General features: G+C 46.9%; 1 protein-coding gene across 1 annotated transcript in view; it reads right to left on the bottom strand.

The window, feature by feature from the left end:
• CFAP53 (cilia and flagella associated protein 53) overlaps positions 1–18,830 on the bottom strand; it is a 43,785-nt gene extending 24,955 nt beyond the window's left edge. The window contains exons 1-4 of the mRNA XM_040336844.1: positions 18,722–18,830; positions 13,255–13,352; positions 8,578–8,807; positions 3,319–3,492 (exon numbers count right to left, since the gene is read on the bottom strand). Coding sequence (XP_040192778.1) covers positions 3,319–3,492; positions 8,578–8,807; positions 13,255–13,332 — 482 coding nt within the window. The 5' untranslated portion in view covers positions 13,333–13,352; positions 18,722–18,830. The remainder of the gene's footprint in view (positions 1–3,318; positions 3,493–8,577; positions 8,808–13,254; positions 13,353–18,721) is intronic.
• Between the last annotated feature and the right edge of the window lie 5,797 nt (positions 18,831–24,627).

The raw sequence follows: 24,627 nt of genomic DNA, 5'->3' as shown, positions 1-24,627 counted from the left end.
ATCGGTGGCGGGAGAGGGACCCCCCCTCCCGCCGCTGTCCCGCGCCCTCCGCCGCTTACCGGAGCCGTCGGTAGCGGCGGAGGGGATCGCGACCATCCGGCAGCTGAGCGGGGACGAGACTGAAGGAAAAATCTCCTTCGCCCGTCCCCCATAGCTCTGCTGGGCGGAAGTGACGTCAAAACTTCAGTCCCGCCCAGCCTCTTAAAGAGACATTTTTTTTTTTTGTCATTTGAAAAAATGACATTTCCAAATTTTTTTTTTTTTTTTTGCATTTAAGCCCAAATATGAGATCTGAGGTCTTTTTGACCCCAGATCTCATATTTAAGAGGACCTGTCATGCTTTTTTCTATTACAAGGGATGTTTACATTCCTTGTAATAGGAATAAAAGTGATAATTTTTTTATTTTTTTTTATTTCAGTGTTAAAAATTGTAAAATAATTAAAAATAAATGCGAAAAGCAAAAAAAAATTTTTTTAAAGCGCCCCGTCCCGACGAGCTCGCGCGTAGAAGCGAACGTATACGCGAGTAGCGCCGACATATGAAAACGGTATTCAAACCACACAAGTGAGGTATCGCCGCGATCGTTAGAGCGAGAGCAATAATTTTAGCCTTAGGCCTACTCTGTAACTCAAAAAATGCAGCCTGTAGAATTTTTTAAACGTCGCCTATCAAGATTTTTAAGGGTAAAAGTTTGACGCCATGCCACGAGCGGGCGCAATTTTTAAGCGTGACATGTTGGGTATCATTTTACTCGGCGTAACATTATCTTTCACAATATATAAAAAAATTGGGCCAAATTTATTGTTGTGTTATTTTTTAATTTAAAAAAGTGAATTTTTTCCAAAAAAAAGTGCGCTTGTAAGACCGCTGCGCAAATACGGTGTGACAAAAAGTATTGCAATGACTGCCATTTTATTCTCTAGGGTGTTAGAAAAAAAAATATATATAATGTTTGGGGGTTTTAAGTAATATTCTAGCAAAAAAAACTGTTTTAGTCTCGTGAACACTGAATCTGAAAAACAGGCTCGGTAACGAAGTGGTTAAATGGTGCCCGCCCCATTTGAATTGGGTGGGCTTGCGCCGAGCGCATTTACGTTACACCGCCGCAAGTTTACAGGTAAGAGTTCTGAGAATCAGGCACTTACGCTGTAAACCTGCGGCGGTGTAACGTAAATCACATACGTTACGCTGCCGTGGAGCAACGTAATTCTTCGTGAATCTACCATACATTTAGGTAAGCCTTATTATAGGCTTACCTATATGTAAAAATGTCTCAGGGGGGTTTACAACCGCTTTAATTGAACAAGCTGAACTTAGAAGCTGATTGGCTACCATGCACAGTTGCACCAGATTTTGAGTGCACCAGCTTTAGTAAATCAACCCTAGTAGCACAGACATGAAAGGGGAGATTTACTAAAACCGGAGTACCATATTTTTCGGCGTATAAGATGACACATCCATTTAGATTTCACATCTAAATTTCACATCCAAAACCTGGGGTCGTCTTATACGCCGGGTGAAGCAGCTGCCAGATGGATGTCAGCGCCACCAGGATGCTCGGTAATACTGTATGAATGAATGAAGGAATGAGTGACTTGTATAGCGCTACACATGCAAACTGAATCGCCTCTAGGCGCTTTTTGCAGCCAGTGTCTTCCTGGCTGGTGCGGTCATTTACCCTGTAGGATCTCGACACGCTTGGGACACACAGTCGTACACACATATATACTGGGCCAATTTGGACAAAATCCAATTAACCTACCAGCATGTCTTTGGAGTGTAGGAGGAAACCGGAGTACCCGAAGGAAACCCACGCAGACACAGGGAGAACATGCAAACTCCAGGCAGATGGTGTCGTGGTCGGGATTTGAACCAGCGACCCTTTTGCTGCTAGGTGAAAGTGCTAACCACTACACCACTGTGTTGCCTACATACAGTTTGCACCGCTCAGCCAATCCTGGCGGGTGATGCAGCCTGTGATTAATACAGAGCCTGCTCAGATTGGAGACAACCTCTGCCAATCTGAGCAGGCTACATTACATTGAGTAAGAGCGGCGCGGATTGATGATGTCACAGCCTCTGCCAATCCGAGCAGGCTTTGTATTCAATAGAATACATCGCTCGCAGTGATTGGCTCAGCGCCGTATGGCTCCAACTTCGATTGAGAAGAAGGAAATCTAGGCAATATGAAGCCTCAGAAGGGGGGTCGTCATATACAGTGAGTATAGGCAAAAACTTAGGAAATACAGTAGCATTAGGGGTCGTCTTATACACCGGAAAATATGGTACTCAGAATCTGGTGCAGCTGTCAAAACGGCGGCAATGGCACTGTCCTAATCAGTGCAACGCCACATCGGCGGCGCTGCACCGATTTCAAAAAGTAGTTTCTGAATTCTTTTTGTGATTTCGGCCTGCGATGTACACAAACCTGCACGGATGCGGGTGAAATCGGGACTGACAAGCGGAGTACGGCTGAACTCGCACGGCTTCATTCCCGCAGGCCAGTGTCAGGGCCGTTTGAAGGAATTTGCGGGCCCCAAGCAAAATGGGGGCCCCCAAGCACCCCCCCCCCGCATGCAAAGCCTACGTTAACGCTACACTAATTTTTTTTTCTATTCTTACCTCCCCTTCTTCCCTGTAGGCTGCCGTTGTAGCGTGGCCGAGCTCCTCTTCCCCCTGCCTCTTCCTCAGTCCCCTATCAGATAGTGCCCGGGCCGGGTATCGTGCGGTACAGGAGTCAGTTTCCTGTCTTCCCGGCCGAACTGACAGGAAGTGAGCACTTCCTGTCAGTCCGGCCGGGAACAGGAAACCGAATCTCCTGTACCATGCACGGTACCCGGCCGGACTGACAGGACTCCAGGTGGAAGGAAGAGGAGCTCGGCCACGCTACAGCCTGGGAAGGGGAAGTTGGGGGCCCCAGGCCAGCTCGGGGCCCCAAGCAATTGTTTGTTTTGCCTGCCCTGTAGTGACGGGCCTGCCCAGTGTGAACCTGGGCTAAAACCTGTTTTTTGATGCACAGCTGAACCAGATTTTGCATTCTCAGGCATTAGTAAATCTCCCCCAAAGGATCCAAAAAGCCCCAAGCCAGAAATGTGCAGGTTATTGGAGCTGGCACCTCCATAAATGAATGCCACCGGAAAAAGTGGGCACACTACTGAAGAGATGATAAACACATTCTTATCACCTTCTGTTTAGAATTTGCTCACCTACAACCACTATTCCCATATTTTCCAAACAACCTTCTGACCAAAGTAATTCTGCAATGTACGGACTGCTTTCTCATGCCGGGCTCCTGTAGTAATGCGGTCATGTGTTACCTGAACTGCTGGTCCCGTTTTTCTGCCACCACTGCCAGTCTTTCCTTCTCTCGTCTTTCTCGGAGGCTCCTGGCTCTCTCCCTCATCTTAGCCTGCCTCTCCAGGGTGGTCTCCTCCATGGACTCCATCTCTTGGATGTACTTCAGCTCCTCTGTTTCCAGCACGGCCTTCAGTCTGTCTCATAAAACAATAGAATGGGTCAAGCCTGGGTGTGAACCTTCCTGAACCTTGACGACTCATTCTTTTTTTAACAGATAATTTTTTATTTATCAGCAAAAGCAATAAAAGTAAAACTTGAGAACTCATTTTCATGAAACGGGCTGTAGGGTGACCACATTTCCAAACTACCATTCAGGGACACCCCGCCTTCCCAAAAATCAGATTGTGCTGTAACGAATCACAGCACAGTGATTGGACACAAGAGGCGGGATTTATGATTTCTCCAATCACAAGCAGGGGGCGGGATTGTGCTCCTCCAGGCATTCCCGGCCAGGACAAGTACTGTCAGTGAGTAAAGCGGTGATGTGGCGGCCTTTTTGGGGCATCAGATTGGCCCGGGGGGTGGCTTTGTCAGTTTCATTCCGGGACACTGTATTGTCCTGGAATGAATGTGCCCGGGACAGACCTGCAAAATGCGGGACTGTCCTGGGCAATCCGGGACACGTGGTCACCCAAGGCTGTAGTATTCCTGTTGGGCTTTAGTTCTCGTGTTCTTGTATTTGTAAGTGCAAAACTGATAAATAAAACGAAAAAAAAAAAACGATCTGTAGTTAAACGCATTATGCACATGCTGCATTAGGGCAGCTCATTAAAAACAATGGGCTAGATTCAGGTAGGGGCGCGCAATCTAACGGCGGCGCAGCGTATCGTATTTACGCTACGCCGCCGCAACTTACAGGAGCAAGTGCAGTATTCACAAAGCACTTGCTCCGTAAGTTGCGGCGGCGTAGCGTAATTCAAATGTGTAAGGGGGGGGCGTGTTTTATGTTAATGTGTGTTGACCTGACGTGATTGACGTTTTGTGCGAACGGCGCATGCGCCGTCCGTGTACATATCCCAGTGTGCATTGCTCCAAATGATGTCGCAAGGACGTCATTGGTTTCGACTTGAACGTAAATTACATCCAGCCCTATTCGCGAACGACTTACGCAAACGACGTCAAAAATTCAAAAATCGAAGCGGGAACGACGTCCATACTTAACATTGAGTGCGCCTCATAGAAGCAGGTACAAAGTTACGCCGAAAAAGCCTTACGCAAACGACGTAAAAAACGAACGCCGGGCGCACGTACGTTTGTGAATCGGCGTCTCTAGGTAATTTGCATACTTTCCGCCGAAAACGTCGGGAGCGCCACCTAGCGGCCAGCGTGAGAATGCACCCTAAGATACGACGGCGTAAGAGACTTATGCCAGTCGTATCTTAGGCTAATGTCGGCGTATCTTGCTTTCTGAATACAGAAAGAAGATATGCCGGCGCAGCTTTGAATTTACGCGGCTTATCTATGGATACGCCGGCGTAAATCGTTGCTGAATCTAGCCCAATAGGCTGCCATCCTGGAAAATCATAGCGGGGTAAAGGAGAAGCTTTTCTGATTAGCAATGGTAATAGCTGATGTCTTGCCAGGAATTTTAGTTTTACCATTTGAAAATGAAGAATAGGTTCACTTTAAGAAATACACATAAATATTGTGGGCAATTCATTACCTTTAGACCCCTTTCCACATGAGGTGGATCCGTTGCAGTGGAGTCCGTTCGCTCAGCGGGAGATCTCTCCGTTGATCTCCACTGAGCCGGCGGATGACATGTTCCTCTCTGCTCACTGAGCGGGGAGGGGCTTGTCGAGCGTCGCTGATTCCTATGGAGAGATCGGACGAAAACGGACAGCATGTCCGTTTTCATCAGATCTCACCCAATCTGATCCACCAGGACGGATGGCGAACGGATCGCCATACGTCTGATTTTAGCGGATCGGACCAGATCGGATGTCAGCGGACATGGTCACCGCTGACATCCGTCGCTCCATAGACTTGCATAGAGCGCCTGTTCAGGGCCGCCGAAAAAACTGAGTGGTCCGCCCGTGTGAAAGGGGCCTAAGCTGTCTCCTGCACCGTTCTTCTGTTATCAGCCTGATAACTCCTGCCAAATTCTTCGACAGCCGGAGTTTTGTGTTGGGGAGGGTGCTATAAATAGATTAGCAGAGTGCTAAACCATTCAAGGAACAGATCTGAAGCCTCTACCTATGAGGAGAGGGGGGGTGTGCGTTTCCTCCAATCAGCTGTCCTGGCCGTATGCCCAGGCTCCACTGCAGTGCTGAACAGGAAGAGAAAATCTCCTAAAAAGATCTAAACTTTCTAAAGCTGAAGACAGCAGATATAGATGTAAAACTTATGTAGGGAGATTTATTTCATCGCTGTGTATCATCTGAGGTTGTTCACTTCACTGGGTATATGTGAGGGTTTACATCCACTTTAAAGCGGAGGTTCACCTGAATTTTTTTTTTTAAAGCCAGCAGCTACAAATACAGCAGCTGCTGACACTTGCCTGTCCAGGTCGCCCGCAAAATCGGCAGCCGAGCTACCGATTGGCTCTCGGCTTCCCCCACCGTCATCCTCGGTGAGGGAATCGGGAAGTGAAGCGCTGCGGCTTCACTGCCCGGTTCCCTAGTGCGCATGCGCGAGTCGCGCTGCGCCGTTCTCACTGGTCCCTGCTGTGTTCTGGGAGCCGTGTGTTTCCCAGAACACAACGGCGGGGGGAGGTTGACGCGGAGGGGCGGGAGTCTATACCAGGAAGTGGTGCAAATACCTGTTTTATACAGGAATCTGCAGCCCCTCCCCCTGAAAGGTGTCAAATGTGACACCGGAGGGGGGGAGGGTTTCCGAAAAGCAGAGGTTTGGGTGAACCTCCGCTTTAACCCTTGCAATGCAGGTGCGCACAGCCTTACTGCAAGGGATAATTTCCAAGTTTCCCGATGTTGGGCTTTAAATGTGGTGGCTACATTTGTTTTCTTTTTTTCAGGCTAAGAACCTTTAGCTAGATTCACATAGCTTGCCCTAAGGCTGCATTCACACCTAGGCGTAGGCAATAGCGGCGTTTTCCGGCGTTTTTTTCCGGTGTTTTGTTGCGCGTATTCATGCTAATATGCGCGTTTGCATACAGCGTTGTCCGACGTTTTTGTACTTTGACGTTTTTTTTTTAGCCAATAGGAAAACTATCATCTTTTCATCACTTGTTGCTATGTTGGTAGATTTTTTTAATCTTCTGCATGGGCGACAAGTTCAATTGACGAAACGTCCGTAGCAAACGCCCGTTGTCGCGCAAGTCGCTTGAATCGAGCGTTTCCATTACTTTCCATGGGTAATGGAAACACTCAAATACGCGCATATCACGCGATATGCGCGACAAAAAAGGGTCCGGAACTTTTATTGACTACATGCGATGCGCGTCAGGCGCATCGGCGTTCAGATGTGAACCATGCCCATAGCCTTACATGTATTTTGGTCCCTCTGGCGTTTGTGCGCGTCGCGCTACAGGCGACAAAACGCCAAGGTGTGAATGGGCTCTAACTTTGCGGCGGCGCAGCGTAGCTTGTTTACACTACGCCACCGTAAGTAAGCGAGGCAAGTACATGATTCTTAAAGTACTTGCCTGCTAAGTTACTGCGGCGTAGCGTAAATCGGGCGGGCGTAATGGCGCCTAATTGACGTTTAGGCTTGACCTAACTGACGTTTTTTGGAACGGCGCATGCGCCGTCCGCCTACATATCCCAGTGTGCATTGCGGCAACGTACGCCGCACGGGCCTATTGGTTTCGACGTGGACGTAAATCCCTATTCACGGACGAATTACGCAAACGACGTAAAATTTTCAAATTTCGAAGCAGGAACGGCGGCCATACGCCACCTAGGGGGCATGTTTATCTTTAGGCGACCTATCTCTTACGAAAACGGCGTATCTTTACTGCGTCGGCCGGGCGTACGTTCGTGAATAGGCGTATCTAGTGATTTACATATTCTACGCCGACCGCAATGGAAGCGCCACCTAGCGGCCAGCCTAAATATTGCACCCTAAGATAGGACGGCGCAAGCCGTCGTATCTTAGATAGGTTTAAGTGTATCTCTGTTTGAGAATACACTTAAACTTAGGTGGGCGCAGATTCAGAGTTAGGTTTGGCGTATCTACTGATACGCCGACCTAACTCTTACTGAATCTAGCTACTTTTCAGCAAGTACAGAAAATATCTGTTGATCCTGCCAGAAATGTGGTATCCTTGTGACTTCCTCCGAGATGAAAAACCAGCAGAAACAGTGGGGTGGATTCAGTAAGCAATTGCATCTGCGTAACCATAGTTACGCAGCGCAATTGCTTAGTTGCGCCGGCGTATCGACTGCTCCTGATTCAGAAAGGTCAATACGCCGACTGCAGCCTAAGATATGACTGGCATAAGGCTCTTATGCCGTCGTATCTTAGGCTGCATTCTTACGATGGCCGCTAGGTGGCGTTCCCGTAGTGGTCAGCGTAGAGTATGCAAATTGCATACTAACGGCGATTCACAACCGTACGCGCGCCCTACGTACGCAGTTTACGTCGTTTACGTTCGTTGGGTTCCGCGTAAGGCTGCCCATGCTATTAGCAGGGGCAGCCAATGCTAAGTATACCCGTCGTTCCCGCGTCGCGATGTTTGAAAATTACGTTGTTTGCGTAAGTGAATCGTGAATGGCGCTGGACGCCATTTACGTTCACGTTGAAGCAAATGACGTCCTTGCGACGTCATTTGCCGCCATGCACGTCGGGAAAGTTTCCTGACGGAGCATGCGCACTACGTTCGGCGCGGGAACGCGCCTAATTTAAATGATCCACGCCCCCTACGGGATCATTTAAATTACGCGCCCTTACGCCGGGCAGTTTTAAGGAGCGCCCGCGCAAATTACGTAGCTACTACTTCATGAATGAAGCGTAGCGCAGGTAATTTACGGAGGCGCAGCGTTAAAACGGTACGCTGCGCCTCCGTAAGAGGGCGCAATTCCTACCTGAATCCAGCCCATTCTTATCTTTATTGCGTAAACTACTTGTCCCTTCAATCCACAATGTAATGAAGGGGAAGTTTGTTATTTTTAGGCTTACCAAGTGGAAATAAAGGGAAAAAAGTAAAAAAAAGAAAACGAATGGAGCCCCCACTTTATGGTGGTAAGCTGCAATCAGCAATATATGACATTTTTGTTCTTGGGTTGGTGCATTACGCTTTAATGACTAGTAATAATGACCTGTCTCTGCGCTCCTCAATCTGCCTCTGGTGATCCTCCATGGTCTCATTCACCTTCCTCTGGACCGTGTTGTGCAGAATCATATGATCTGTCAGCAGTTCCCATTTGCTCTTCAAATCTTTATATTTGTTCTCCTTGGTGAAGTCCAACATCTGCTCACGCAGGTCATCGCGCTTCCTGCGCTCCAGTGTGAGGTAGTCCACTGGCCTGCTGCTAGGGAATTTGGCTTTCTGCATGGAGAAGGAGAAAACAGTCACTGATTGATTCATATCCTGGTTCACAATTAAAAAAGAAATGTTGCCAAAAAAATAAGAAAATAGGCTCTGGCCAGCTGTAAAATCTTTTCTTTTTCTTAGTGCCCAGCGCGAAGCTCCATTCGTTTTCCCCCCATTTGTAAAGCTTTGAATGCGTGCAGGAAGTCGCATGCGATTCAGACAAGAATCACACCGTGTTCCTCTTTAACCACTTAAGACCCGGACCTTTAGGCAGCTAAAGGACCTGGCCAGTTTTTGCGATTCGGCACTGCGTCGCTTTAACTGACAATTGCGCGGTCGTGCGACGTGGCTCCCAAACAAAATTGGCGTCCTTTTTTTCCCACAAATAGAGCTTTCTTTTGGTGGTATTTGATCACCTCTGCGGTTTTTATTTTTTTCGCTATAAACAAAAACTAGAGCGACAATTTTGAAAAAGATTCAATATAAATATCCCCCAAAAATATATAATAAAAAAAAAAATTCCCCAGTTTAGGCCGATACGTATTCTACCTATTTTTGGTAAAAAAAAATCGCAATAAGCGTTTATCGATTGGTTTGCGCAAAATTAATAGCGTTTACAAAATAGGGGATAGTTTTATTGCATCGGACAATTTTGACACATTTTTGGGACCATTGTGATTTTCACAGCAAAAAATGCATTAAAAATGCATTGTTTATTGTGAAAATTACAATTGCAGTTTGGGAGTTAACCACAAGGGGGCGCGGAAGGGGTTAAGTTTGACCTAATTTGTGTTTCTAACTGTAGGGGGTGTGGCTGTAGGTGTGATGTCATTGATTGTGTTTCCCTATAAAAGGGAACACACGATCGATGACGTAATCTGCCAGTATGGTTCCGGCTATCGTGGAAGTTCCTGCGCAGGCGCAACCTGATCTGCCGATATGGTTCCGGCTAACGAGAAAGTTCCTTTAAGGACTGCGCAGGCGCAAACTTGCCGACGGAAATCTCCGAACCTCGGCCGGCATCCAGGGCGACGTGGATTTCGAGGAAAGTGGCCAGTCGGCCTCACACCTATTTATGGGCAGTTTCTCCCATTCTTTTTTGCAGGACCTCTCAAGCTCCATCAGGTTGGATGGGGAGCGTCGGTGCACAACCATTTTCAGATCTCTCCAGAGACGTGTAATCGAGTTGAAGTCTGGGCTCTGGCTGGGCCACTCAAGGACATTCATAGAGTTGTCCCGTAGCCACTCCTTTGTTATTTTGGCTGTGTGCTTAGGGTCATTGTCTTGTTGGAAGATGAACCTTCCACCCAGTCTGAGGTCCAGAGCGCTCTGGATCAGGTTTTCATCAAGGATGTCTCTGTACATTGCTACATTCATCTTTCTATCAATCCTGACTAGTCTCCCAGCTCCTTCCGCTAAAAAACATCCCCACAGCATGATGCTGCCACCACCATGCTTCACTGTAGGGATGTTATTGGCCAGGTGATGAGCGGTGCCCGATTTCCTCCAGACATGATGCTTGCCATTCAGGCCAAAGAGTTCAATCTTTATTTAATCAGACCAGAGAATGTTGGTTCTCATGGTCTGAGAGTCCTTCAGGTGCCTTTTGGCAAACTCCAGGTGGGCTGTCATGTGTCTTTTACTGAGGAGTGGCTACCGTCTGGCCGCTCCCCCATACAGACCTGATTGGTGGAATGCTGCAAAGATGGTTGTTCTTCTGGAAGGTTCTCCTCTCTCCACAGAGTAACACTGGAGCTCTATCAGAGTGACCATCTGGTTCTTGGTCACCTCCATGACTAAGTCCCTTCTCCTCCGATCGCTCAGTTTGGCTGGGCGGCCCGCTCTAGGAAGAGTCCTGGGGGTTCCAAACTTCTTCCATTTACAGATGATGGAGGCCACTTAACTCACTGGGAGCTTCAATGCTGCAGAAATGTTTCTGTCCCCTTCCCCAGATCTGTGTCTTGATACAATCCGGTCTCTGGGGTCTACAGACAATTCCTTGGACTTCATGGCTTGGTTTGTGCTCTGACATGCACTGATAACTGTGGGACCTTATATAGACAGGTGTGTGCCTTTCCAAATCATGTCCAATCAAATGAAATGACCACAGGTGGACTCCAATCAAGTTTTAGAATCATCTCAAGGATGATCAGTGGAAACAGGATGGACCTGAGATCAATTTTAAGTGTCATGGCAAAGGGTGTGAATACTTATGTACATGGGATTTTTTAATTTTCAGCCACTTCCCTACCGCTGGACGTCCTATCACATCCTAGACTTTTGGGGGGGATATCATGGGCATCATTCAGATATCCATCTTTTCAGCCACCGATTCTGTGCACGATAAGAACGATCATAGCGGCAGTTCGTTCTTATAGACGGGAGGTGCCATCAGGGGCCGGGAGAAAGAATTGTCTGTCGCTGGCTCACGACAGTAGAGATGACCGTCGGAGGCCCGGGCGCGGCGTTATGACGCTCCCAGAAGTAAACAAAGCCGCAATCGCGGCTGTCAGCATGAGAACGGTGACTTTTTTTCCCCAATCTCATACTTTCCAGCCTGGAGGAGAGATGTGGGGTCTTATTGACCCCACATCTCTCCATAAAGAGGACCTGTCACTAACAAGTCCTATTGTAAGTGATGTTTACATTCCTTGTAATAGGAATAAAAGTGTAAAAAAATAAATAAAAATTAAGTAAATAAATTAAGTAAAAAAAAAAAAAATTAAAATGCCCCTGTCCCCAGTAGCTCGCGCTCAGAAGCGAACACACACGTAAGCTCCGCCCACATATGTAAACGCTGTTCAAACCACACATGTGAGGTATCGCCGCGCGCGTTAGAGCGTGTGCAACAATTCTAGCCCTAGAACTCCTCTGTAACTCTAAACTGGTAACCTGTAAAAAAAAATAAAGCGTCGCCTACGGAGATTTTTAAGTACTGAAGTTTGGCGCCATTCCATGAGTGTGCGCAATTTTAAAGCGTGACAAGTTAGGTATCTATTTACTCGGCGTAACATCATCTTTCACATTATATATAAAAATTGGCCTAACTTTACTGTTTTGTTATTGTTTAATTTTTTCTTCCATAAAAAAGGCGTTTGGAAAATTATTGCGCAAATACTGTGCGAGATAAAAAGTTGCAATGACCGCCATTTTATTCCCTAGGGTGTCTGCTAAAAAAAAATATATATATAATGTTTGTTATTTTCTAGCAAGCAAATTATGATTTTTCCATGAAGGAGAGAAGTGCCAGAATAGGCCCAGTATGGAAGTGGTCAATAAATTTGCAAAGATTTTAACCACTTCATTACTGGGCACTTAAACCCCCTTCCTGCCCAGACCAATTTTCAGCTTTCAGCGCTGACACATTTTGAATGACAATTGTCATACAACGCTGTACCCAAATTATATTTTTTTCCACAAATAGAGCTTTCTTTTGGTGGCATTTGATCATCTCTGCGATTTTTATTTTTTGCGCTATAAACAAAAAAAGACAGAAAAAAAAAAAAAAAAAAAAACAATATTGTTTACTTTTTGTAATAATAATATCCCAATTTTTTTTTTTTTATATATTTTTTACCTTGGTTTAGGCCGATACGTATTCTTCTACATATTTTTGTTTAAAAAAATCGCAATAAGTGTATATTGATTGGTTTACGCAAAAGTTATAGCGCCTACAAAATAGGGGATAGATTTATGATTTATTTTTTACTAGTAATGGCAGTGATCTGCGATTTTTTTGTCAGGCCTACGATATTGCGGCGGACATATCGGACACTTTTGACACAATTTTGGGACCATTCACATTTATACAGCGATCAGTGCTATAAAAATGCACTAATTACTGTATAAATGTGACTCGCAGGGAAGGGGTTAACACTAGGGGGTGAGGAAGGGGTTAAATGTATTCCCTGGGTGTGTTCTAACTGTGTGTGGAGGGGGACTGACTGGGGGAGGTGACCGATGCTGTGTCCCTATGTACAAGAGACACAGATCGGTCTCCTCTCTCCCCTGACAGGACGTGGAGCTCTGTGTTTACACACACAGATCCACGTCCCTGCTCTGTCACTGCCGATCGCGGGTACGTGGCGGACATTGCGGCCGCCAGGTACACGCATCGGCATCTCACCGATGCGCCGGGCACAGTGTTTCCCCGCTGCGCGCCCCCAGCGACGCGCGCGGAAATGCACATAAAAGGATGTCCACCAGTTGAGAGCCGCGCTGTGGACGTCTTTCGTCTATAGCGCGGCTCTCAAGTGGTTAAACAAACTTCTGTCACGTTGTAATTATGGGGTACTGTTTGTAGTATTTTTGAGGAAAATAATGTAATTTATTTTGGAAAAAGGCTGTAACATAACATAATGTGGAAAAAGTGAAGCGCTGTGAATACTTTCCGGATGCACTGTATATGGAATGTGTTAGTGGAATCCAACCTTGTCATCTCCTAAGCAAATGTAAGACTTACCACGGCCACGGAATGAGGGGTGGGCCCGGTCACCTCCCTGCAGCGCAGTGGTCTGCTTCTATGGCTTAGCATCATCATGGCTCCCTCTATTCAGATATCTACAGGAACAACAGAATTGTTCAAATATAGTGATTGGTTAAAGATGGATGTGCAGAACGGCAGCCATACTGTTAGATGCCGATCAGGAATACATATACAGTCATAACCTAACAACTCATATTTGATCTGGCAAGGGCCATATTTCACTAGTCTATAAAGCAGAGGTCTCAAACTGGTGGCCCTCCAGCTGTTGCAAAACTACAAGTCCCATGAGGCATTGCAAGGCTGACAGTTACAAGCATGACTCCCACAGGCAGAGGCATGATGGCACTTGTAGTTCCACAATAGTTGGAGGGCAACCAGTTTGAGACCCCTGCTATAAAGGATCAAACCCTGGGGACATCAGGATCCTCAAATGCTTCATTGCCTATTGAGTCAGTGATGTCTGGAGCTCAGCACTGCCTCCCCCATTCACTAGATGTGTCATCCCAACAATTTGCAGGTCAATTTCCATGTGTTTTTCCTTTAAGTGCAAACTCTATCTTCTTATATTGATTTCTTACCTTCCTTGGGCGGTAGCAGCTACAGGGCTTTTTTTTTGGGCGATTTTATATTGCACGACTGCGCTGCAACTGAAAGCCAAGCGGTTGCATCAAGGTCCAATTCACTTACATGGGAGAGTTTCTCAGGCAGTGCTGCTGGCAGGGGCGGACTGAACATTGAGTCACTTGGGCACTGCCCGAGGGCCCCATGCCACTAGGGGACCCCATGAGGGTTGCCAGGCTCAGTAAAACCAGGGACAGTATGTAAAAATCTATGTGTTTTTTTTACATCTGTCCCTGATATGTCTGAAACCAACATGCTTCTGATGTGAAAATCCAGAGATTTTAGCTGCGCCGCCTCGGCACTGCCTCCTGGCGTGGTGGCCATCTGTTAGCCCAGGGGCCCCATAGTCTTCTATTGCCCGGGGGCCCCATGAGTTGTCAGTCCGCCCCTGGCTGCTGGTCAAACTCTACATGCAATGTTGAAATTGCAACCCTGCAGTGCAAAGCATAACAGTCACGGAAATGTGTACTTACTCGCTTGTAGGTAGGTGGTCAGGGAGCGATAAAACCACTGCAAGGAGCCTAAAATTGGGTGATTAGGGTGACCAGATGTCCCCGGTTTCTGAGGTAAGTCCCTGGATTGAGCATGCTATCCCCAGATCCTGTCTGTCCCCAGATCTGTCATCTTAGCAGGAGGGGCCCGGAGGTAGAGCGGCCAGGGACTCCCAAATCCTGTCCGCCAGAAAAGCCTGTCGCCCCGCGGTGCAGCTATTTACCCTGTCCCCTGTGCTCAGTGGGGGCCAGGGGACAGTAAGCGGACTATTTCTTTATTTTTGGGTTTAGGCGGAATAATCCGTCGCAGTGCGCTACACAGTTGAAGCCCGTCCTCTTCAATATGTATATACCGCGGCCGCCTAAACCCAAAAATGAAGAAATTAAAAATGTATTTTTTTACAGAAAAAAAGAAAAGGTGAGTTAAAAAAGAAAAGAAGGAAGGAAAACTAAAGACAGATAAAAAGAAAAAAAAAAAGAAAGAAAACTAATGCAGACATCACATCTAAGAAATGGCAAGATGCAATATACTGGAAAAAAAAAGGACCATGCGGGAGCAATGAGCGCCCCTCTCTGACAACACACAGGCGGGCACGGGGTATCCGTGGTTCATATCACCTTTGTTTTTACAGTAATACCTTGGGTTGCGAGTAATGTGGTATACGGGCGTTTTGCAAGACGAGCAACATTTTTTTTTTTTATTGTAGTCTGATATGTGAGCGCTGTTTTGCAAGACGGCCAGTAAAAGGATCACCAGTTTCACAGAATTACACTCACAATGTATATCCTGCATTAAGGAGTCTGGTGCTCATCCATGTAAAGCTGCTGGTGTATACAGTACTGTATGTGGCCAGAAGTCCGGGGGGGGCAGTGGCTCCCAGCGCTTCCTGGAGAACGCAGAGACACTCCCAGCTGGGCGGGGCGAGTGCAATGCACATTCCGAGCACCCCGAAGTGTCAACAGTTCCAGAGTGTCTCCGCGTTCTCCAGGAAGCGCTGGGAACTACCAGCACCCCCAGACCTCTGGCCACATACAGTACTGTATACACCAGCAGCTTCAATGTGTACACCAGCGGCTTTACTGTGTACACCAGTGGCTTTACTGTATATAGCAGCAACTTTACTGTATACACCAGCGGCTTTACTGTATACAGCAGCAGCTTTACTGTATACACCAGCGGCTTTACTGTATACAGCAGCAACTTTACTGTATACACCAGCGGCTTTACTGTATACAGCAGCAGCTTTACTGTATACACCAGCGGCTTTACTGTATACACCAGCGGCTTTACTGTATACAGCAGCAGCTTTACAGTATACACCAGCAGCTTTACTGTATACACCAGCAGCTTTACTGTATACACCAGCAGCTTTACTGTATACACCAGCGGCTTTACTGTATACACCAGCGGCTTTACTGTATACACCAGCAGCTTTACTGTATACACCAGCGGCTTTACTGTATACACCAGCAGCTTTACAGTATACACCAGCGGCTTTACTGTACACAGCAGTGGCTTTACAGTATACACCAGCAACTTTACAGTATACACCAGCTGCTTTACTGTATACAGCAGCAACTTTACTGTATACACCAGCAACTATACAGTATACAGCAGCTTTACTGTATACACCAGCAACTATACAGTATACAGCAGCTTTACTGTATACACCAGCAGCTTTACTGTATACACCAGCGGCTTTACTGTACACAGCAGTGGCTTTACAGTATACACCAGCGGCTTTACTGGCTCCCAGCGCTTCCTGGAGAACTCCGAGACACTCCCAGCTGGGCGGGGGAGCGCAATGCACATTCGGAGCACCCCGAAGTGTCAACAGTTCCCGAGTGTCTCCACGTTCTCCAGGAAGCGCTGGGAGCTACCAGCACCCCCAGACCTCTGGCCACATACAGTACTGTATACACCAGTGGCTTTACTGTGTACAGCAGCAACTTTACTGTATACACAAGCAGCTTTAATGTATACAGCAGCAGCTTTACTGTATACTATAGCAGCTTTACTGTATACACCAGCGGCTTGACTGTATAAAGTAGCAGCTTTACTGTATACACCAGCGGCTTTACTGTACACACCAGCGGCTTAAAAGTATACACCAGTGGCTTTAAAGTAAGATTGTCCCGATACCACTTTTTTAGGACCGAGTACAAGTACCGATACTTTTTTTTCATGTACTCGCCGATACCGATTACCGATACTTTTTTTTAAATGCAGCCATGTGTCCCCAAATGCAGCCTTGTCCCTAAATTCAGCCATGTCCCTAAATGCAGCCATGTCCCTAAATTCAGCCTTGTCAATGAATGCAGCCTTGTCCATAAATGCAGCCATGTCCCTAAATGCAGCCATGTCCCTAAATTCAGCCTTGTCAATGAATGCAGCCTTGTCCCTAAATGCAGCCATGTCCCTAAATGCAGCCATGTCCCTAAATTCAGCCTTGTCCCTAAATGCAGCCATGTCCCTAAATTCAGCCTTGTCTCTAAATTCAGCCTTGTCAATGAATGCAGCCTTGTCCCTAAATGCAGCCATGTCCCTAAATGCAGCCTTGTCCCTAAATTCAGCCATGTCCCTAAATTCAGCCTTGTCCCTAAATGCAGCCATGTCCCTAAATTCAGCCTTGTCTCTAAATTCAGCCTTGTCAATGAATGCAGCCTTGTCCCTAAATGCAGCCATGTCCCTAAATGCAGCCATGTCCCTAAATTCAGCCTTGTCCCTAAATGCAGCCATGTCCCTAAATTCAGCCTTGTCTCTAAATTCAGCCTTGTCAATGAATGCAGCCTTGTCCCTAAATGCAGCCATGTCCCTAAATGCAGCCTTGTCCCTAAATTCAGCCATGTCCCTAAATTCAGCCATGTCCCTAAATTCAGCCATGTCCCTAAATTCAGCCTTGTCTCTAAATTCAGCCATGTCCCTAAATTCAGCCATGTCCCTAAATTCAGCCTTGTCTCTAAATTCAGCCTTGTCCCTGAATGCAGCCTTGTCCCTAAATGCAGGGATGTCCCTAAATTCAGCCTTGTGCATAATGCAGCTTTGTCCCTAGATGCAGCCATGTGTCCCCAAAGAGAAAGCCAAGCCCCCCCCCCCCGCCGCTGCCGACATCTAGTTGATTTGCGCTGGGGGAACATAACAGCTTTCATTTGAATAGCTGCGTGTTCCCCGCCGTGCCTCGTCATGTATAGACACTCCCCCTTGCCCGGGCACTTTGATAGACAGATCACCCGTCCAATCCTGGCAGCAGCGGGGGGGGGGGGGGACTTGGCTTTCTCTTAGGGGACTAGGCAGCAGCGTCAGCAGCTCTCCTCTCCTCCATAGGAGGACTGCTCTGCTCCGCTCTCCGCCCCCTCTCCACCCGCACTCCACCCCCTCTCGAAAAAAGTATCGGCAAAGCATCGGGAGCATTTGCGCGAGTACAAGTACTCGCGCAAATGTGAAGTATCGGTCCCGATACCGATACTAGTATCGGTATCGGGACAACCCTACTTTACAGTATACACCAGCGGCTTTACAGTATATACCAGCAGCATTACTGTATACACCTGCGGCTTTAAAGTATACACCAGCGGCTTTACTGTATACACCAGCGACTTTACAGGGATGCGCACCAGACTCCTTAACGCAGAATATTGTTTTTAACATTGTGAGTGTAATTACACTTTTTTTTTTACATTAAAACCGTGATCCTTTTACTGCTCGTCCCCCCCCCCCCCCCCATATATACTGTACTGTATTTTTTATTGCTGTAATCATTTGTATATGAATAAATGATTGAGGAATGAATCATTTGAGTTTACATTATTTCTTATGGGAAGTTCGCTTTGATATACGAGTGCTTTGGATTACAAATTATGCTCGGTTTTCCTGTATTTCTTAGGAACCATGCAATGCTGTGCTTGTCTATGACAGGTGCTCATTATAATGATCCAGCATGCAGTAAAACCCATTGTTAATGAATGGTATTAATGAATGAGGAAAACATAAGGAAAACATAAGGTTAGCCCAGGTCCAGCTGAACTATAACCCCCAGGTAGGCCATGCTGGGACTTATAGTTAGAGTTGCCACCTCATCCCTTTAAAAAGGAACACATATGAATTACACAGGTTCTGAGGTTAATTTAATGCAGGAAAGGCACCAAATGAGTCTAATTACCACCTTAATTAGCCACAGAACCTGTGTAATTAATATGTGTTCCTTTTTAAAGGGATGAGGTGGCAACCCTACTTATAGTCCACCATTTAAAAGTGGGTGACCCCTACACAGAGAAGAAGAGTGTACAACAGCCCACACAGAGGTCTATAATACACACACAGCACACATTACCAGTGGGAAGAGCGATCCTGAGAGTGGCCCCCGTCTTGTTCCTGGGAGCAGCTCGTCTTCGGCATCTCCCGTTTCCCGGCAACCGCCGACTCCGGAAGTGACCTCACCCGCCTCCTAGCTACAGGATGTAAACAGAGCTAGAACACCGGAGGGCGTGTCGTTCTGCAAAGCGGCCAGTAGATGGCGCCAGAGCGCTGAATCTAAATTGCTGGTCTGATTACATGCATCTGGTTTATGCATCTCAAGTGTAATTCCACAGGCAGGCCATGTAGTGCCCATATAACAGCAACTGTAACCCTATGGCATTAGGGTGTGCACCTCAAACAAGTTAATATATCAGCAGAGCAGTGGACAGCGTCAGTAGAGCAATGATTGGTGTCAGTAGAGCAGTGGACGGTGTCGGTAGCTTTTTTTCATTTTTATATAAAAAAAAATTATAGGCCCAGATTCTCAACCGAGATACGACGGCGTATCTCCAGATACGCCGTCGTATCTCTGCGTTGAGCCATCGTATCTATGCGACTGATTCTTAGAATCAGTTACGCATAGATATCCATTAGATCCGACAGGCGTAAGTCTCTTACGCCGTCGGATCTTAAGTGCATTTTTTTTTTTGGACCGCTAGGTGGCGCTTCCGTCGAAATCCACGTCGAGTATGCAAATTAGCTAGATCCGCGAATTCCCGAACGTACGCGCGGCCGGCGCAGTAAAGTTACGACGTTTACGTTAGGCTTTTCCCGGCGTAAAGTTGCCCCTGCTATATGAGGCGCAGCCAATGTTAAGTATGGCCGTCGTTCCCGCGTCGAAATTTTAAAAAGTTACGTCGTTTGCGCAAGTCGTCCGTGAATGGGGCTGGACGGCATTTACGTTCACGTCGAAACCAATGACGTCCTTGCGACCTCATTTGGAGCAATGCACGCCGGGATATTTTACGGACGGCGCATGTGCAGTTCCTTTCGGCGCGGGGGCGCGCTTCATTTAAATGATACACGCCCCCTACCCGCCGAATTTGAATTCCGCCGGGTGATTTACGCTACGCCGCCGCAACTTACGGAGCAAGTGCTTTGAGAATACAGCACTTGCCCGTGTAAGTTGCGGAGGCGTAACGTAAATCAGATACGTTACGCCCGCACAAAATTGCGCAGCTGTACGTGAATCTGCCCCATAGTTTCTTACAATTTTTTATATTTTTACAATATTATAATTTTTTTTTTTTTTAGGAGCCCTATTATGGGGTGTTGGTGCAATATCATGGATCTAAACAGACCCTTGATGTCTCACTTTTGAGACAGAGAAAGAAACATATTTCCTGGTCCCTTTCCCTGCAGCAAGCATAGTTTACTATGCTTTAGCTGAGAATGAAGACAGGAGTGGATCGGTACAGGTCACTCACTGTGTTCATTCAGAAAAGGAAGAGGCCAGTTAATTAAATATTTACCAGCCCTTTACCCGCTCCTGAGAGGAGAGGAGGGAAGCTGGCAGCACTGCAGGGGGGGAGACAGTAAGCAGGGGGAATCGGCAAAGCAAAGGGTAATTAGGGTGTGCCCAGGCACAGCCAGCACACCTGTGCACACGCCTATGCCCCCACCCATGTGCAAATGGTCTCTTGTCAGGTCCCAATTATCTGTGAGAGACTGGTGCAGACATCCCAACCTGGTTTAATAGCGGTGAGTAGTATGTGCAGGACGGTGTCAGTAGTTCTTTATTTTTATTGTTATTTTTTTACAATTTTATTTCTTTAATACATTTTTACAATTTATTTTTCACAATGATTGGAGTGGGGGTAGTGGACAGTGTCCATTTTCTCTATTATTTAAAAAAAAAAAAATTCTTTAAAGCGGAGGTCCACCCTAAAAAAAAAAAAAAATAGCCAAAAAGGCTCCAAAAACATCTGTTACTAGGCAGATTGTCCTAATCTGCCACTTCCTCGTGATGGAATCTGTGATCTCCTCCTCGCGTTGCCTCCTGGGTAATGGAGGCGCGCTGCCTTCTGGGACACACCGCCCATTCACAAAGCGCCGCGTGACTCGCACATGCGCAGTAAGAAACGGGCAGTGAAGCCGCAAGGCGCCACTGCCTGTTTCCCTTAGTGAGGATGGTGGCGCCGGGACCTGCCACGATCGACGAATTAGCCTCGGACGGCCGACATCGTGGGCACTATGGACAGGTAAGTGTGCTTATTAACCACTTCCAGACCTGCGCACGACGATGTACGTCCATTTTTTAAAGATGGATATCTCGGTAACGGCAGCAGCTGCTGCCACAACCGAGGTATCCATCTTTAGTGTGCACGGTCCGGTACACGATAACGGCGGTCTCCGCGGCGGATTCGCCGCGAGATCGCCGTTATCGGTGGCGGGAGAGGGGCCCCCCCCTCCCGCCGCTCTCCTGCGCCCTCCGCCGCTTACCGGAGCCGTCGGTAGCGGCGGAGGAGATCGGGTGCGTTCGGCTGCTGACTGGGGACGAGACTGAAGGAAAAATCTCCTTCGCCCGTCCCCATAGCTCTGCTGGGCGGAAGTGACGTCAAAACGTCAGTCCCGCCCAGCCTCTTAAAGAAACATTTTTTTTTTTGTCATTTGAAAAAATGACAGTTTCATTTTTTTTTTTTCTTGCATTTCTTTTTGACCCCAGATCTCATATTTAAGAGGACCTGTCATGCGTTTTTATATTACAAGGGATGTTTACATTCCTTATAATAGGAATAAAAGTGATCAAATGTATTTATTTTTTTTCAGTGTAAAAAGTAATAAAAGAAATAAAAATAAATAAGAAAACAAAAAAATATTTTTTTAAAGCACCCCGTCCCGACGAGCTCGCGCGCAGAAGCGAACGCATACGCTAGTAGCGCCCGCATATGAAAACTGTGTTCAAATCACACAAGTGAGGTATCGCCGCGATCGTTAGAGCGAGAGCAATAATTCTAGCCCTAGAGCTACTCTGTAGCTCAAAAAATGCAACCTATAGATTTTTTTAAACGTCGCCTATCGAGATTTTTAAGGGTAAAAGTTTGACGCCATGCCACGAGCGGGCGCAATTTTTAAGCGTGACATGTTGGGTATCATTTTACTCGGCGTAACATTATCTTTCACAATATATAAAAAAATTGGGCCAAATTTATTGTTGTCTTATTTTTTAATTAAAAAAAGTAAATTTTTTCCAAAAAAAGTGCGCTTGTAAGACCGCTGCGCAAATACGGTGTGACAAAAAGTATTGCAATGACCACTATTTTATTCTCTAGGGTGTTAGAAAAAATATATATAATGTTTGGGGGTTTTAATTAATTTTCTAGCAGAAAAAAATGTTTTAGTCTTGCAAACACCAAATCTGAAAAACACCTAAGGTCTGGAAGTGGTTAACACTTTCCCTACCGAGTCATTGTAAATAGACGTCGACGGAAACCCTCCCTCCCTCCGGGTGGACGTCATATGACGTCCTTGCCTTCCCGGACGGCTAGGTGGTGCACGCGCGCTTCCGCTGCATTGCTTGGACCTGGTGCACGTGCCCGGCGGCCTCGATGTCCGCCGGGCACCCGCGATTGCCCGCAATCATGGCAGGACCATGGATCTGTATGTGTAAACACACAGATCCACGTCCTGTCAGCGTCGAGGAGACCGATGTGTGATCCCAGTACAGGGGAACACACATCGGTCTCCTCCCCTTGTGAGTCCCCTCCCCCTACAGTTAGAACACACTTTAGGGAACATATTAACCCCTTCAGCGCCCCCTAACCCCTTCCCTGCCAGTCACATTTACACAGTAATCAGTGCAGTTTTATAGCACTAATCGCTGTATAAATGTGAATGGTCCCAAAAATGTGTCAAAAGTGTCCGATATGTCAGCCCCAATGTCACGGTCACAATAAAAATTGCAGATCGCTGCCATTACTAGTAAAAAAAAAAAAATGCCATAATTCTATTCCCTATTTTGTAGATGCTAGAACTTTTGCGCGAACCGATCAAATACGCTTATTGCGATTTTTTTTTTACCAAAAATATGTAGAAGAATACGTATCAGCCTAAACTGAGGAAAAAAATATGTTTGTTTTTTTTTAAAAATTGGATATTTATTAAATCAAAAAATAAAAGATATTGGCCCGGATTCAGATAGAGATACGACGGCGTATCTCCTGGTATGACGGCGTATCTCTGAGTTCCGTCGGATCTATGCGGCTGATTCATAGAATCAGGCTCCGCATAGATCTCCCTAAGATCCGACAGGTGTAAGTGACTTACACCGTCGGATCTTAGGCTGCAATTCCAGGCCGGCCGCTAGGTGGCATTTCGTTTTTTACACGCAACGAATATGCAAATGAGGATTTCCGCCGATTCAGAAACGAACGCCCGCCCGTCGCTTTTTTTTTACGTCGCTTGCGTTCGGCTTTTTCCGGCGTATAGTTACCCCTGCTATGTGAGGGGTATCCTATGTTAAGTATGGCCGTCGTTCCCACGCCGAGTTTTGAATTTTTACGTCGTTTGCGTAAGTCAATTCAGAAAAGAGCTGGACGCAAGTTACGCTCACGCCGAAACCAATGACGCCCTAGCGACGTCATTTGGAGCAATGCACGCTGGGAAAATTCGCGGACGGCGCATGCGCTGTTCGATCGGCGAGGGGACGCGCCTGATTTAAATTGTAGACGCCCCCTAGCCGCAGAATTTGAATTCCGCCGGGGGATTTACGATACGCCGCTGCAAGTTTTGAGGTAAGTGCTTTCTGAATTAAGCACTTGCCTCAAAAACTTGCGCCGGCGGATCGTAAATCAGATAGGTTACGCAGATCTAAAGATCCGCTAACCTATCTGAATCCGGGCCATTGTGTTTTTTTCAAAATTGTCGCTCTTCTTTTGTTTATAGTGCAAAAAATAAAAACCGCAGAGGTGATCAAATACCACCAAAAGAAAGCTCTATTTGTGGGAAAAAAAGGGCGTCAATTTTGTTTGGGAGCCACGTCGCACGACCGCGCAATTGTCATTCAAAGTGCGACAGCGCTGAAAACTAAAAATTGGTCTGGGCAGGAAAAAATTAAATAAAGAATAAATAAATAAAGCTGGACCTCCGCTTTAAATATTTTTATATATATATTTTTTTCACAGTGCTGCTGGGGAAGGGGTGGGGAGTATGTGGCGGCGATGGTGTCAGTAGGGCAGTGGATGGTGTCATTCGTTTTTATTTTTACATATTGTTTTTTTTTTCAATTTTTTTTTTTTTTTATGCTTTCTGGGGGGAGGGCAGTGGACTGTGTTGGTAGAGCAGGGGGTGGTATCAGTAGTTTTTGTATTTTAACTGTGTCCAATTCAGAAAAGGCAGGGGCCAGTCAATGACCGTTCCCTTCCTCAGCTCTCCATCCTGACAGATCTACACAGCCGGCGGGAGAGGAGAGTAGGGAAGCCGGATGTGGGGGACGAGGGAGGGCAGAGGAGGAGGACAGGGAGTCAGGTGAAGGACATGGAGGGGAGCCGGAGAAGAACAGGGGGGGGGTAGAAGGACACAGAGGGGAGCTGGAAGAGGAGGATACTGGGATGATCTGTGCAGCAGGAGGGACAGCTGTGATCACCAATCTCCCTGTATAGCTTTTTAGCCAACAGCCACGGGAGGGAGAGAAGGAGAAGCGGATGTCAGCTATACAGGGAAATCAGTGATCACAGCTGTCCCTCCTGCTGCACCGATCATGCCTGACTGTGAACCAGGGGACCATCCAGGATCAACCCCACAGCCGGGGTATCGGGCAGCACTTGCGGGTGTCTGGGAGCCACCCCCGAAATGCTGGAGGCTCCCGCACCTCGCAGGAAACATGGGATGGCCAGTCAAAGCTCCTGTCACTAACTAAAATGGTTAGCTTACAGTCCTGTTTACTTTTTTTAACGCCCTGGCAGCGCCCCAGTGTGAAAGCACTCAGGCTTTCACACTGGG

This window comes from Rana temporaria, chromosome 1, assembly GCF_905171775.1.
Source record: "Rana temporaria chromosome 1, aRanTem1.1, whole genome shotgun sequence".
Classification (NCBI taxonomy): domain Eukaryota; kingdom Metazoa; phylum Chordata; class Amphibia; order Anura; family Ranidae; genus Rana; species Rana temporaria.
Note: the sequence above shows the minus strand (reverse complement) of the source record. Positions and strands in the feature narration are given on the sequence as shown.